The sequence below is a fragment of the Periplaneta americana genome, chromosome 9, assembly GCF_040183065.1.
Source record: "Periplaneta americana isolate PAMFEO1 chromosome 9, P.americana_PAMFEO1_priV1, whole genome shotgun sequence".
Lineage (NCBI taxonomy): Eukaryota > Metazoa > Arthropoda > Insecta > Blattodea > Blattidae > Periplaneta > Periplaneta americana.
In genome coordinates, this window is record NC_091125.1 from 124225939 (window position 1) to 124244179 (window position 18241).

General features: G+C 33.5%; 1 protein-coding gene across 3 annotated transcripts in view; it reads left to right on the forward strand.

The window, feature by feature from the left end:
- Positions 1–18241, forward strand: part of LOC138706455 (paired box protein Pax-6-like) — a 677134-nt gene that overhangs the window by 639337 nt on the left and 19556 nt on the right. For all 3 annotated transcript variants that reach the window (XM_069835774.1, XM_069835773.1, XM_069835775.1), the window contains one exon: positions 7149–7496. In XM_069835774.1, coding sequence (XP_069691875.1) covers positions 7149–7496 — 348 coding nt within the window. The remainder of the gene's footprint in view (positions 1–7148; positions 7497–18241) is intronic.

Consider the following 18241-nt stretch of genomic DNA (forward strand, 5'->3'; position numbering starts at 1 on the left):
TAAGCCACTAGATTTTAATCTTATTATCATAGATTCATTATTAGGCTATTATTATTATTATTATTATTATTATTATTATTATTATTATTATTATTATTACAGTGATCTCAAATAAAGCTCATGTGATAACATTTCTGGTCACAACTTCAGCGGATTAAACTTTATTTCCAAGCAGAACGTGAAGTTATTAATTTTATCCAATACTGATACCTAAACTACAGTCTTTCTTACGCCAGTTTGTGTTTCATAAAAGATAGGTTAACTCGTCAGGATCAGAAACGCTTGTCAACTCAACGTTCGTTTTCAACGAAGCGAAGGAGGAAAGATTTTTTACAGATAGGATATGTAAGAAATTTCGTGATTCATTTTAAACTATTATATCTGTGCAATTCATATTTTATTATGTTCTTGCAGTGTTTTTAGCTTTTACAGTTTTACTTATAATTAGAAAAAATACGGTTTCGGTCCCGTGGACGTAAGGTTAATGGTACATAATATTTACTATAGCATACTAGATGTTGGATGCGTAGCATGAGAAGACGGTCATATAAACAAAGTGTGTATGCACCGGTGGATTATCGGCTGTGTGCACGTACAGTACAGTTCTAGGAGGCTACAACTATATAATAGCCTACTACTTACGCAGACTACAAGTTGTTCCTAAAATAGATAGTCAATGCTAAGTTGCACATCCTTGTAAGGATACATAACTTGAAATAACATTAAATCTCTACATACCTTACTTATACAGTATGTCTACATATTTAAAGAACTACATATGAATAATTTAAATAATTGTGTATAGCCTATAGTTTACTGCCAAGTAATTAATAGTCGACTATCTGAAAAACCGATGTACACACATTTTTTAAATGGACCACGATTGGAATTCAATGTTTTTTTCCTATCTATATATTATATGAATGATTTTACCATGAAAAGACTGATGTTTGTGTGTACTTATAGAACTTCAAACGTTGAACATTTGAAAATGCCTTACTGCAGAATTTCTTTTTGATTTTCTTTAATTTTACACAACTCTCCGGAAAAGTCCATTTTCTCTTCAGGTTTTGTTTGTGAGATGTAATGCATGTTTGCAGCATACTTATTTTCCATTAATGCAATATTTTTCTTAGATATATATCTTAGTATTACAATGGACCTATATATTTGCGTTTTCGTCTTCTAACTGAACGACAAACTTTGTACTGAATTGCTTATTGTCCAGTTCCTTCGCAATATGTTACTTAATATTTATTCGTTGGAGCATTTTGTTTCCGCTGTATGCACTGAAAGACTGAAATCCCGGTACCTTCATGTAACACCGCCTGTAATCGGTGGTCGTCTTATGCTGAGTGCAAACAGGGATTGCATGACGTAGACCAGTAGTCACAACCCTATGTGCCCATTGAGTTTCGAAACAGCCAGTCCTGCTCATGAGAAAGAAACCGTACGTGATGCGAAAAAATGATAAGCAGACTTCAATTCAGCACGCCAAAATTAGATTTAGAAACCTGTTGAACCCTGTGCCGCAAAACAAAAATTTATAATTTCGCACGCCTTGTAATCTATTCCTTTAAGGTGTAAGAATGCTAAACAGTTATAAAAGAGAGCTTATTGATGTGGCCAGGATGGTACAAGATTAGCGCTTAAGTCAACACAAAAGAAGCAGACGCCAAGAAAGATTCCAACGGAAGATGAAACTCCTACTTCCCTACTAGGAGTCAAACACGGGTCCGTTGTATTTACAGCTGCAAAAGTCAGCAATTGGACCGCATCTCAAGTCTCAGAAGGACAAAAACAATGAATGGAATACTGAATGAGATCAAAACCCCTTCAGTTGTTAGTCCATGATTTCACCGTCTCCTCTCTAGACCTGTTTCCTGGAAAATGTCTTCACGGGCTTGGCTCCGGTGTCATCCGGTCCGTTAAACATGGAAATCGAATTGTTCCACTTTGAAAATCGCTATGGCAACCCATCTTCTAAGTATATAAGCATCCCCCAGTGTTGATGGATCTCCTTTTGTCATGTAATTGGTTGCCTTTTTTGTCAAAAACTTTCGACTCTTGTTTTCCTTTTTTTGTTTCCTTGTTCCTTTTGAATCTTGAAACGAGACCCAAGTTCTAACAAGGGAATAATTTATTTTTCAGTAATTTAATGTCACGTCTTACCACATGCTGATATTTCTACAAACGCAATCTCCGCAAAGCATATATACTTTAAGTATATTTCTCAGAATAAGATAAAAGATGATCATTTATTAGGAAAAAACCAATTAGCCTGCGAAGAGTTATTTTATTTCAACAAATCAAATTGTGAAGCAGTCTGATCTCAAATATTCGGAGTGGATTATTCATTCATACGAATGACAGAAAACCTGCTGCGATGTCATTTCCAGATTCTGAAACGTTAGCTAAGGCTCTATGTTCAAAAGGTATTTCTATCATTGTTTGAATTGTATACGAAACGTGATCTTATAAAAGTAACAACAATGCCCAAACAAGAACATACCCTTCACTGTAAAATAGTATAGTGATGTGTTTTAACTTTCATACTTAGAACTGAAGTAATAGGCCCATGCAATATATTGTAACAATTTTATTAGCCTATTTACTTATTTATAAATGGCTTTTAAGGATCTCTGAGGTTCATTGCCGCCCTCATATAAGTCCGCCATCGGTCTCTATCCTGAACAACATTAATCCAGTCCATAGCATCATATACCAATTCCCTCAAATCCACTTTAGTATTATCCTCCCATCTACGTCTCGAACCCCCCAAAGGTCCTTTACCTTTAGTTCTTCCAACTAATACTCCATATTTATTTCTGGAACAATAATAACAATATTAATAACAATATTATTAATAATAATAATATAATAATAAATGATAATATAGTTATAATAATAATATTATTGGAGAGAGTCGGGTAGTATCGGACATCGGGTAATAACGAACAGTGAGTTTCTTTCATCTACCACACGATGATAGTACCTGATTGACATGGTTACGTTTCTGTGATGTCGCATAGAGAAACGTAACCATGTCATTCAGGTACTACCATATGCTGGTAGATGAAAGAAACGCACTGTCCGATATTATCCGATGTCCGATACTACCCGACTCTCCCCTAATAATAATAATAATAATAATAATAATAATAATAATAATAATAATAATAATAATAATAATAATAATAATAACATAATAATAAATAATACAGTTATAATAACAATAATAATAATAACAATAAACGATAATAATATAGTTATAATAATAACAATAAACGATAATAATATAGTTATAATAATAACAAATTATGACTATTATTATGATTATTATTATTATGATTATTATTATTATTATTATTATTATTATTATTATTATTATTATACCAAATAGAAACATAGAAATTGTAAGTTTATCCTTTGAAGAGGTGAAAAAATTCAAATATATCTTGAAGCAGCAGTAACAAATATAAATTACCCTCACGAGGAAATTACATGCCCTGCCCATCTCAAACGTCTGGATTTAATATTCCTAATTATGTCAGGTGAAGAATACAATGCGTACAGTTCTGCGTTGTGTAACTTCTCCATTATTCTGCACTTCATCCCTCTTAGCCCCAAATATTTTCCTAAGCACCTTATTCTCGAACAACCTTAACCTCTGTTCTTCTCTCAAAGTGAGAATCCAATTGTACTACATAGGCCTACTCTACTCAAAGTGAATATTAATTAAATAATATTACCATTTTATGATGAAGGATGGGTGAACCGGAGAAAAATTCTCTCCGACACCGGGATTTGAACCCGGGTTTTCAGCTCTACGTGCTGACGCTCTATCCACTAAGCCGGATTCCCATTCCGATGCGGATTGAATCCTTTCTGTTTAAGTTCCACCTCTTAGGTTCCCTCTAGTGGCTAACCCTCATGCACTGCGTCACAAATGTGTGACCGTGGCACAATTCCAACACTTTATGTGCAGAGGTGCACTCATTACGAGTGACTAAGTGGCCGGGATCCGACGGAATATAGTATAATATTACCATTGTTTAAAAACTACATTAATTAACCATTACTACGTACATCATAATTTCAAAACTACATAATCTGACATCTCCCTTATTCAAACAAAATGTGGTGTTTCTGAATGATCTGAATGCTTCTGTAGTCTCAGGATTTACATAACTTAATTACTTACTGGTTTTTAAGGAACCCGGAGGTTCATAAAATGAAAAAAATAATTTAGGAAACAGAAATTGGTTTCTAGACAACTTCAGATAGGCTACACAGATCTTATTCGCAGATTAAGAATAAGGCGGAAAATAGGAAAGATTGGAGAACGCTGGGTAGAAAAATAAAGGGTGAAGTTTTATTAATGTACTGCCAGCATAGGGAATTAAAAACAAACACTGAAAATACCTTAGTTTTGTGGTGTGGAGTAGTAAAAACTCGATGTGATCACTGGGAGAGCTGTGGTACCACCCAACCCGCCCTAAATAGGCTCCTTACTTATATAGGAAGGGAGAACGTCGTTGTGACGTTATTTGAGATGGAGTGGGAGAATGATTGCAGTGTCGCCAACTGTGGTAACCATTCATATTATCTTACACACCTAACAAAAACTAACCTAACCTAACGTGCTACACACCTATTGTAACATACCTAACGTTTAGCACACCTGTTGTAACACTCCTCACAGTTTCATTTCGTTTGCCGATATTGGCATCCCTGCTACACCTGTCTGCTGGAATTCTGAGTCCATCTAGTGGAAGTGAAGTCAAACTGTGACTCTGTTAATTACGTTTCCGAAGTTGTTTCTGTGTTTTCTGCAAGAATTATTGTGTAATTGTAGTGATAATTACATTTATATTGTACAATAAAAATTGAAATGTGTCCTGACTGAGATAAAAGTCTTCTAAATTGATTTCCAGCGCCACAATCCCAGTGATAAACGTGTGAATATTCGTTAGGAGTCCGTTGGAAGTGGCAGTAGAGTAATAAAACTTGACCAACCAAAGATGATGATCAAATATGTTCCTTCTGGTCAAAGAATTGTGGGAAAATCAACACGACGAGAACGCAACTTACCAATGAAGTCTAATAATAGACTGGATGAAAACGAAGAAATAATAATAATAATAATAATAATAATAATAATAATAATAATAATAATAATAGGGCCTATATGGCTTTTAAAGAACTCGGAGGTTCACTGCAGCCCTCACATAAACCCGCCATCGATCCCTATCCTGATCAAGATTAATTAAGTCTCTACAATCATATCCCTCCTCCTTCAAACACATTTTAATATTCTCCTCCCATCTATGTCTCGGTCTCCCCAAAGATCTTTTTCCTTCCGGTCTCCCAACTAACACTTTATATGCATTTCTGGATTCGTCCATACGTGCTACATGACCTGCCCATCTCAAACGTCTGGATTTAATGTTCCTAATTATGTCACGTAAAGAATACAATGCGTGCAATTCTGCGTTTGTAACTTTCCCCATTCCCCTGTAGAGTAACTTCATCCCTCTTAGACCCAAATATTTTCCTAAGCACCTTATTCTCGAATACCCTTAAACTCTGTTCTTCTCTCAAAGTGGGAGTCCACGTCTCACAACAATACAGAACAATCGGTAACTGTTTTATAAATTGTATACTAACTTTCAGTTTTTTTAGAGCAGATTGGGTGACAAAAGCTTCTCAACCGAATAATAACGGGCATTTCCCACATTTATTCTGCGTTTAATTTCCTCCCGAGTGTAATTTATATTTGTTACTGTTGCTCCAAGATATTTGAATTTTTCCACCTCTTCAAAGGATAAACTTCCAATTTTTATATTTCCATTTGGTACAACAATAACAATAATAATAATAATAATAATAATAATAATAATAATAATAATTATTATTATAACTATATTATCGTTTATTGTTATTATTATTATAACTATATTATTATCGTTTATTGTTATTATTATTATTATTGTTATTATAACTGTATTATTTATTATAATATTGTTATTATTATTAGGGGATAGTCGGGTAGTATCGGACATCGGGTAATATCGGACAGTGCGTTTCTTTCATCTACCATCATATGGTAGTACCTGAATGTCATGGTTACGTTTCTCTATGCGACATCACAGAATAGTAATATACGTTACAAGAGCGGTATGTTAACGTTTTCATGTTCGAGGAAAAGATTGAAAAAGCGAAACGTAGTTCAGCTTTTTTAATTTCCGAGAACATGAAAACAAACATACCGCTCGTGTATCGTACATTATTTTGTGCGTAGATCGTTTATTACATACCTGAAAGACGAATTTCTAATTTGTTGCAATGAAATCTCCATCTTGGTTTCTGTTTAATGACGGCAACTTCAGAAAACCAAAATATCTTTCTTCAACATTGTTGCTATAAAATGTTTTCTGTGTTTACTATACTCCAGCAGGCCGTTATATACGTCTGTCTCCCCCCCCCCCAGTCTATAAATGCGAACTTAAAACAAACGGTAAGGTTATGTAATGATTTATTTTTCATTTTAATATTTTAACAATATTATTTATATAACATATTGCAGTAATAACATCCGCATCTGGAATCTTGTTGATTATTTCACGGCTTCCTTAATGTTACTTGTATCAGGAATGCAATAAGTTTCGTGGAGTAGTAGACTTTACTTAATTTTTGCAAATATTTAAAAACAATAATTAACATTGCAATTTAGGTGAAATTGCAGTGGTAAGTTTCCAATTTATAATTATTACTATGTTAAACGTCTCTAAAAATAATATGTTAAAAGCCTAACGCAGTAAAATGAATGTCGCGCTTAAGCGGTAAGAAGAGGGAAATTGTTATGTGTGTTACGTTGGGAATACTGAATGTGGTATTTCACACTTATCGCGTATTGGTTCTGTGCGGAAAACAAGCAAATACGCACGATCTCGCACAAACGTAACCATGTCAATCAGGTACTATCATCGTGTGGTAGATGAAAGAAACCCACTGTCCGATATTACCCGATGTCCGATACTACCCGACTCTCCCCAATAATATTATTATTATTATTATTATAACTATATTATCATTTATTATTATTATTATTATTATTACTATTATTATTATTATTGTCATTGTAGGCGTGTGCACGAACGCGACGGCGCCGTCGGTGAGCAGCATCAACCGGATCCTGCGTAACCGGGCAGCGGAGCGCGCGGCGGCGGAGTTCGCGCGCGCGGCAGGTTACGGCCTGTACCACCCGCACCCGTACGCGGCCTTCCCCTGGCACCCGGCGCATCTGTGGTCCGCACCGACACTGGGCCTCGCACCGGGCAGCTCGGCCTCCAGCTCCGCGGCGGCAGCTGCCATGACGGCCGGCGCATCCCCGGCCTCGTCCGCGTCGCCCACGTCCATCGGACACCAGCACGACGGCTCCGCCATCTCCGCCATGACGTCACCCTCCGACCTCATGGTACCCCGACTCATCGGTGAGTCCCTAGCATTGTTCCACTATTACGTTAGATTGATTGTATTGCTTAACAGCGTTGTCCTGCGAGTCGCAAATTGTAGGTAAAAATAAAATTATCATAGGGAATACCGCGAGAGGATCTGAAATTACTCATTTTTTGTGCCAAATAATTATTTGGTATTTTTTGCGTAATTTTGTGTACCGGAACAATTTATTGAAAAATTTTAGTGTTAACGTTTTTAATTAAGTTTTGTGTCAAACTAGTATTTTTCTTATCCTGTACTAATGCATAAAAATATAAATACAGTGAAACCTGTCTGTGGCGGAACATGATGGTTCCGTAGAAAATTTTCCACCTTGACAGTTTTCCTTATTATAAAGGGTTGCTTAAATTTTCTTGTAATTTAAGGAAAACGAAAATGCAACTTAAAATTAGAATGCTTTCCCTTTCGCTCAACATCAGATACAATTATTTAATGCGCTAGATGTTACATTCAATCCCTTAAATAAGATGTTTCTCTATCAATAAATATGATTCCATGGATATAAACAAAGGACAGTCAAATTACAGCAAACAAAAGAAGCGTTTTACTCATATATATATATATATATATATATATAATTTGAACTGGTAATGGAAATTACGGGAAAACGGCTGAACGGATTTTAATAAATGACCCCTCATTTTGAAGCTTGGAAGCCAAAGTTTTTCAGAAAAATAGTAGTTTTCAGTGAAATTTTTTTCTCATCCCGTACTATTACATAAAAATACAAATACAGTGAAACCTGTCTATGGCGGAACATGATGGTTCCGTAGAAAATTTTCCACCTTGACAGTTTTTCTTCTTATAAAGGGTTGCTTAAATTTTCCTTCAATTTAAGAAAAACGAAAAGGCAACTTAAAATCAGAATTTTTTGTCTTTCTCTCAACATCAGAATTATTTAATGCACTAGATGTTAGATTAAATCCCTTAAATAAGATGTTTCTGTATCAAAAAATATGATTCCATGGATATAAACAAAGGACAGTCAAATTACAGCAAACAAAAGAAGCGTTTTACTCATATTATTCTTTAAACTTACACTTTTCTGTTTTCTTGATATAGCAACAATACATTTGTACAGAAGTGTCTAGTGTGGGTAATTTTTGAAAAGCTCTTAATGAGCATTAAAATGTATTAGGTATTCCATATAAAATAAAAGAGTTGGAGTTACTTCCGGTTAGACCAGAAGTAGAAAAGACTCGGTAATACCATTTTTGAGTTCTTATAGTATACGACTATCCCCACACACTGAGTTTCATGTCCCTGAACCACATGCTCTAAAAAGTTACTCAGGTAATACGAAACTTTTTACTAATCCTGTAGGCTATATCAGTGCTAATCTAAGTTCACATAATCTAAGATCAATGTTATATAACATAAATAGATACAGAACTCAGTTCGTTTCCTGATCTTCGATCAAAAGTGAACTCCAGGAGTACACAGAATTAATTAGAGAAAAGAAAAGTCTTTTACTTGATTTTTGTTTATGTTAACGTACTATGAGCATAGCCTTTATTAGTCCCAAACAATATACGAGCAGTGTTCTGTTTTTTTAATTTTTTTATTAGCCTGTAGGCCTATTAACACCTAAAGGAAAACATTTTTTAAGTCGAAAATTTTGCGGAAAGAAAATTATGTGGTGCTTTTAAGAGTCGCCGGTGCATTCTATATTAACAATTTTCATCATCATCCTTCACGCCTTAGTGCCATTCTATACATACTGTATATATCTTGATCTATCCGTCGTTTTCTTATTTCATTTCATTTATTATATTCCATAGATCTTACATGAGCAATGAAGCTTTAAGATGTGGAAGCAGTCAAAATTTTATATTACAATTACAATTTTTACAAATGTTAACAATTTTTACAATATTTTACAATTTTTCGCAATATTTTACAATTTTTTACAATATTTTACAATTTTTTACAATATTCTACAATTTTTACAATTTTTTTTACAATTTTGTAATTTTCTACAATTTTTTACAATATTTTGGCGAGATGTAGTGAGATGAGGTGAGGCCCGAGGATTCGCCGAAAGATTACCCGGCATTTACCTTTTGGTTGGGGAAAACCTCGGAAAAAGCACAACCAGGTAATCAGACGCTCGATGCATCTCGCTATTGGTCTACAATTATTTATTTTAAAGAGAAATCTGATAGTATCCGTTCTTTGAACGTGGTATATCCACTTAATACTAGGCTATGCTTTTTTACTTCGTCACTGAAATAAATTAATTTTAGTTCGTTACGTATGTCTCGAAAATATTGCACTTATTACATTTTCAGGATTGTGAAAAATGAGGACATAACAATTTTACACCTCTTACTGGAGTGAAAATTTTTCGGACAGTGTACGCGTCGAACTCAGTGAAACAAAATTCTGTGACGAATGCTCTAAGAGAACTTTGCGTGTTGTTGCTATGTGATTATACATATGCAGCCTTAGAAACAAAATATGACAGATGTCCTGTAGCGTGAATTTGTCCAAGTTCACTTCGAACAGCGCCTGGTTCACACTAGTAGAGAAAGAATGTTTATTTTGCACCTAATTTACCTCTTGAATATATATTTGTTATAGACCAGTTGTAACATTTGATTCATGAACAGAAAAAAAAGAAAAAAAAACAGAGAATAAAGGAAAACCAGAGCCGAGTCGTGCATAAGAAATTCGTTCACGTGCAAACATAAGCTCTCACGGAATCAACCGAAGTCTTCCGAATGGAAGTTCGCGTATGGCAGCCGGTCATTTATTTTTTGTCCAAGATTATACGTTCTTATATTAGGGATTTTAAACCGATTATTTCATTTTAAAATTTGAAGAGTATGGAGTGTACAAGTGGTAAATTTAACCCTACATTATTGCCTCTCATTTCACGAAGGGAGTGGTATTTAGAATTAAATGCGGTAATTTATTTATTTATTTTTTTTACTTATTTATTTATTTTTTATTTTTTAAATATTTATTTATTTACTAATATTTAATGTGCTGTACAATAGCCAAGGGCCAATAACAGTTCAGCACATGATAATTTCATTACAAAATCATTAATAATAATAGAAATTACAATAAATGTACATAGGAATAATTATCGAAATAATGACAATTAAAATAATGATAATGAAAATGAAAGGATGGAATCTTATAATGAATATAATACAAATGATATGAAAGATAACGAGAATAATATTATAATACACATCTAAACAAAAGACATAAATTAATGACAAATGAATCAAACTCCAAATGTATCCAAGTCCAATCCATGCAAATTAGCATATTTATACATCTGCAGACTGGAGAGAGATATATAGAATTTCTATTGTAATAGTACATTATGCAACGAGCCTATAATGAAGGTAATTAAGAAGCGAGTATGGATATTTATGAAACGAGCGCAAGCGAGTTTCATAATTTTCATACGAGCTTCTTATTTACCATTATAGGCGAGTTTCATATACGACTTTTTATGCTCAACCATATTTCTAACTTGATATTATTAATTTTCTTTGTATCTGACCTTGACCAATGTCCCGTATGTTGCGAGATGTTGGCAGACGCGAAAGTATTGATTTTTTCCGAGGAATAGATGTTCACATTGACCTTGCTAGGCCATAAGAACCTACAGAGATTACATTGAAATTAAATTTGACATTGAAAAACGAGATGACAAATTGAATTTATTTGAATATTATTTACAATTAACGCTAATTATTATAGTAACAGAACATAACCTTCTGCGACAGTATTGGATTTCCAGCCTCTGTGACTTTTCGCTAATTCTCATTCGATTGCATATCCGAGAATAATCGATACTTGCGGTTTTATAACGGTAGAAAGCTGACCTGTCATTGGCTGAACAGTTGTAACCTGAGTCGTCATTGGCTGAAAGACCTGACCTTTAATGAGTAGGTGTACTTTAATGACATGCATTAAAGATCTGCTACCAGGTGTATAATTACTACATTTCGGCATGGTCGAGCATAAAAACATTTATGAAATCTCAAATCCTTAGCAGGAATACGAAGACCGATATTGCTTTAAGAAGGATTCAGTCAATATCACCCATAATGACTTTATAAAAAATAAATAATCAAGATCTTGACGTCTGAAAAATAAACTACAGCAATTGAAGTATTTTCAGTTAATCTCATAGTTGTAATCATCGGAATTAGGTAAAAATCTATAAGAACACGAGGAAATAAATTTTCTTTAAATATTCTCCAATTTAGCCGAGTCAGTGGAAGTAATGGAGTTCCATACAACAGATGCATATTCAGGCTTGAATCTGACCAAAGTATAGTATAAAATTAATAGACCCATAGGAGTAGAAAACAAATAAGTTATAGATGTAATTAGACCAAGCATTCTTAATGAATGAGTATAAATATATTGCACATGATTATGGATATATAATTTAAAATCAAGTAAGACACACCAAGATCTCTAATACAATCTTTCCTAGTAATTATGACATTATTAAGAGAGTAATTAAATTTTAGGGAGTAATTATAATAATCCATGTATTGTGGATTCCTATCACCACGGCATGGCGCGTCCTCAGGTTGCGGATAGAGGAGATGCCTCCAGATATATTGAATAAGCAGTCGTGGACAGCCGATAAGGGATGGTCCTTTAGCTTGAGGGTTGGGTGAAGGGCTAACAACCCATCACCGTAAAAAACAGCTTGTTACGAAACCAAACAATAAAAAGTTAGAGGAGAATGGAGAACGTTACACAGCGCAGAAGTGCACGCATCGATATTCATTCATATGTATTACCCACATACCCATTATTTTGATGACTATTTCCTGCACAATCTAATTTAAACTTTACTTATGGAACTTTGTTAATTTTCTACTTGTTTATTACTTGTAAAATTTTGTATATCATAAATTAAATACGTAACTAAGTTCATGCAAGCAAGAGAATCGACACTCCTAGCAAACACCATATTAATACAGGAACTATTCCTTGTAGTGATAATTTTATTGCAATATTGTAGGCCATGGATTATGTAATAAAGTGAAAATAGTCCTCTGTTTCCATGGTATCATGAGTGACGTCACAGTTTACAGCAAAACCTTTCATATCAACGCGTTACATCCTTCTATCCTTTCATATCGTAAGACTTTTCAAGTCAATATCATACTGTAGCCCCTGACACCAATTAGGCACATAACAACTGAGCAACTTTTCCTATAGTGTTCCATAAAGTAGGCCTACAACTGGTCCAGTTATATCCTGATTGAACTGAATCATTTATTTAAAATATCACAACTTTCAACTTAAAAAATGACCTTATCTCCGTCATGCGTTTCAATTTTCATCGTGTGTGTCCTCTTCGTCACAATGCGTGTTTCGTCAACATTACTCGTGTCTCATGGGAGTCACCGTCATCATGTATGCCAACATTCTATCGTGTCTATAATCTTCGCTATCATGATCTCATAGATAATATTCACGACTTCGCACGTCATCACTACAATTGTCAAAACCTTCGTCAAACTGTATATTACAATATATGATCGTCAAAATATCTTCATTTTCCACAATTATAGTCACAATTTTCGTCACCGCATAAATAATCAGTTTCAAATTTATATGCTTCACGATTAATATCATGTAACACTATTTATATCTTGCTAATTGGTCTACTGTATGCAAACGTTTCCAGTACCATCAGACAAAGACTAACTAAATTTGTACAAATATTCATCAACTTAAAAGCGCATTCGTTCCGTCACAAAGAAATCATTATCTGTTTCTACTGTATATCGGGCTTCGGTATGGAAAGAAATAATTTAAGAAAAACGAGTATACCAAATATTGAGTCCTAAATTTTATAAACATACTAAATATGTATTCCCAAATTTCATAAATTTACTATAAATATTTATTCCCAAATTTTATGGAAATATATACGCTGGACAAATGCTTTCTAAGCTTGGTTTTTATCAACAGTAATCTCACTAGAGGTTTTGATTTTATCGAGAGAGAAAATGGAAACTCGATTAGAAAAAAGTATATAAAGATTAGAAGAAATAAAGTACTCTAATACAATAAAATAGATATTGATTTACTAAAATTCTATTTCACTAATGTCACCTTCACCAAAATGTTAGAACGGAGCTCCCATTTTCAGTCGACTGTCTATGCGGGAAACAAATGACGATCGCGAAACATGTTTTATAGTACCGTAAAAATTTGCAGTTTGAAATGTTGGCAAACGAAGAAACGAATGTTAGGGTAGTGATAAAAACAAACAAATGTTAGGGAAGCGATAAAATTAAACAAATGCTAGGGAAGCTATAAAATTGTGCAATAAGTAGCCATGATTAGTTGAAAGACGTCCTTTCGTACCGTTTTATTGGTCAAAAGTAGTATGACGACGTAAAAGTGTAACTGTCTAAATAAAAACACATAATTTATACATTATTCAACACTTACAAATGAAATATGATATGCTACTCACATAAAATTTTTCAGGGCACAGCTTCAGATACAGGCCTACGTTACTGGTGGAAATATCTCACTTAGGAACTCGGAGAAACTGAAACAAAACGAAATAATTATTGAGATATTTGTATGCATCTGAAGTCTAATTAGTGTAATATATAGATAATCGGCGATATATGCAATGGAGGGGGAAAAGAACTTGCCATCCTACGCTATTATCTTCTGGCCTAATTGCCTCGTAAGTGGTGCCTTGTTGGTATCACTTCTGAGGTTCAGACCTGTCTTCGGACAATTCACTAAAGAACAACAATACAATACATACATTGAGCTGCTGCTAGGAGGAAGTCAAAAGGAGCATAACAATGGCAATGAAAGTTTTTAATAGAAAATGGAGTATTTTGTACGAACCTCTGGAAAAAAGAACTAAGGAAGAGACTAGTGAAATGCTTTGTGTGGAGTATGGCATTGTATGGCGCAGAAGCTTGAACATTACGGCGAAATGAAGAGAAGCGACCAGAAGCATTTGAAATGTGGATATGGAGAAGAATGAAGCGTGTGAAATGGACAGACGGAATAAGAAATGATGCTGTGTTGGAAAGAGTGGGTGAAGAAAGAATGATGCTGAAATTGATCAGGAAGAGGGAAAGGAATTTGTTGGGTCACTGGCTGAGAAGAAACTGTCTACTACATATTGGGAATTTAATCGAGGGCTTTTGCAAAACAGGCTAGGAAATGTTTCATATAGAATAATTTTTATCTCGAAAAGGAAGCAAAAACGAGCAGAATTTTATGAAACTTTTTGTTTGAAATACCTCAAAGAATAGCCCCCTGAAATTAATGGCATTACTTACGGTTGAACCTTGTATATTTCATATGAACTCGTGTGTCATTCAGGTCATAGTACATTCAGCTTCATTTCTGCCTGAAATAACTCATTTCTTATTTGTTTTGTTTCTGTTACAAATTAAAGCTTCCTATAATTTATTTTCGATTTATTAAATTTATGCGTTTTTGTCAATATTGATTCATTACAAGCCACATCCCTCTTTTCAGGTTTTCATTTTCTTTTATTTCTATTGTACATTCTTCTTCATAGATGCCGTTCAAATAAATCATTATCAATAATTTTATTGTAAGTTAAACTGTTCATTTATATTTATGTAAAGAAGATGCTTTGATGAACATGTAACCTGTGTATTTTCCTATAAGTCATAATGAATAAATGAATGAATGAATGAATGAGTGAATGAATGAATAAATAAATAAATAAGTAAATAATTAAATAAATAAATAATTAAATAAGTAATTAAATAAATTAATAATTAAATAAATAAATTATTAAATAAATAAATAAACAAATAAATAAGTAAAGAATTAAGTAAACAAATAAGTAAACAAATAAGTAAACAAATAAATAAACAAATAATTAAATAAGATTAATAACTAAATAAATAAATAATTAAATAAGTTATTAAATAAACAAATAAATAAATAAACAAATAAATAAATAAGTAAAGAATTAAGTAAACAAGTAAGTAAACAAACAAATAAACAATTAAACGGATGAATAAACAAACAAATAAATAAGTAAATAAATACACAAATAAATAGGCTAACTGGATAGGTCTTGAAAGGTAAGTAGATAAGTACACAGGTAAATAAATAAATAAATTAATTAATTAAATAAACAATTAAGTATACAAATAATGAAACAAATAAAAAGATATACAAATAAATAAACAAACAATTAAATAAACAAATAAATACGCAATTAAACAAATGAATAAATAAACAAAGAAGTAAATAAATAAATAAATAATGAAATAAATAAATAAAAAATAAATAAAGAAATGAATAAACTAACAATTAAATAAACAAATAAATAAACAATTCAACAAATGAATAAATAAACAAATAAGTCAATAAAAATACATAAATAATTAATAGGCTAAATGGATAGGCCTGGAAAGGTAAGTAGGTAAGTACACAGTTAAATAAATATAAATACATAAACAAAATAAATAAGTAAATAAATAAATAAACAAATAAATAAGTAAACAAATAATTTTCAGGAAAATAATTATTATATATGCAGAATTGTTATTTTACATTTTCCATTGCGAATCTTGTTAAAGTTCTAAAAACTTCCAGACTAATCTTCACAGTCACTGCCCATACTCAATTCGCCTCATCATATGTTTAGCATCCATTGCCAAAACAGATTAGTTGCAGGCGAATGACTACTGGTTGTGTGTGTAATCCAGAAAATAAAAGTAATCTTATTTTAATACATACTAAATGATTGCATCTAGACATGTCTTTCAAATAAGTTAATAATGAAGGAAACACAGAATGAAATTGATAAAACTCGGCAGATTGAATGGGACAAAAGATTACATAAATAAAAAGCTCTTAGGCCTATGCATTTTGTAATTAAGTGTATGGTTAATTAGAAAATTAGGTTGAAAAATCTGATTTAAAATTGTTAAGTCGGTGCAATGAAAACTGTTGAAATTACAAAAACTCAGCGAGCCACCTTAATGTACGTACAATACGAATTTTTAAACGATTTAAACTTTTGTTAAATGTTATTATACACGAATTACTTATTAAAAATGTGTCGTTTAAAAATAATGCTAAACAATATCTGTTTAATACTTCTTAAAAATTTAGTTATAACTTTCCTGTGTTAAAAAGAAAACTGAGTGGTAAATTATATAGTTCACTAGTTTCGACTTCGTATAAGACATCTTAAGAGGTCCTTGCTTCTTCCAGTATCTCCAGCTGAAATTTTGTTGTGTATTGGGGATGTGTTGTGAGTGTGTTTTTGCTTGTATATTTCACACTGTTATAGTGGATTTAATTTCTGATTTTTCGATTGGATATGCAGGATTTCTATGTTACTGTGTTGCTGTAGCTGTGGTTGGTATTTTTGATATGTTCTCCGTATGTGGAGGCATTGTGTGATTTGGTTAAGGCTGTGGTGTTAAAAGTGTGTAATCAAGATTTACCTACTTTTTAAGGGTACACTAGCCTATACTGAAATTATTAACTTCCATGTTTTTAAAGCTAGATTCACCAAAGTTTATCATTGATAAAAAGTAAAGTAAATCCATGGCGCTACAGCCCTTTACAGGGCCAAGACCGACCAGCCGGCTGCTAGCCTCACGTCCACATGCCAAAGCAGAGGTGGACGATCATCCAGCCAGGATGGAGGTATCTTGTGGTTAGCACGATGATCTCTCCAGGCGTTATAGCTGGTTACGAAACCGGATTTTCGCTATTTATCATAGCTCCCCAAGTATATCACGATGCTGGATGGGCACCGGTCCCATACACTGGCCGAAATTTCATGAGAAAATTTCTTCCCCCATGAGGACTCCAGCCAGCGTGCATTCCGTAACGCGAGTCTAGGCGGGATACCTTAGACCGCGACGCCATGGCGCGGGACACTTTATCACTGATATATCTGGTTAATAATAACCAGACAGTGTATGCGGGATGACTTAAGGGAAAGTGAAGTTGTTTCGTGTCAGAGTATATAGCACGTGCCGCGTCGTCCGTCTTTTGTGTACCTGGAGAGCGCAACAGCGTACAGAACGAAGAAACCCCGGTCCGTTCATAATAATATTGCAACACAATGTATGCAGTTGTGCTATCCTGCTCAAGTATTTAGTACGCGTTGAATAGAGTTGTGCTGATTCATTCATAATTGCGAAGGCAAAACGTTCAATTCGCTCAGAGATACGAAGTGCAATTAAGTATGAGAGTGACATTTTATGTATTAACGAAGACAATAACGTGTGTAATGTATGTAAAATTGAAATAAGAACCAGAACAACTCAGGGTATAGAGAAACATTGCAACAGTACATCGCACAGGAAATGCGTTGAAGTAAAATCTGAGGAATCATCATCATTTAGTTGTGTGGGTCTAAGCGAAACGTTTTGCAATGACATGTGCAACATGATGCTCAGAGCAAATATTCCTCTAACGAAACTGAGAGATCTTCATTTCAGAGGTTTTCTTCAGAAATTCTCTCGATACAAAAATTGTTTAGGCGATAGGCGAAGACGATTCAGCTTCGACAACTGACGAGAATATATTGTCGTTTACTGCAACGCTAGTAATTCCATCAATGATGACGAGGTATGTGCTACAGTACTTCATTTTTCTTTTCCTTCTGACTGTACGGAGACAGAGTAGCATGTTGACGTCGTCTGTTTACGTTTAAAACCTGTTGAGCCAATGGTCTGAA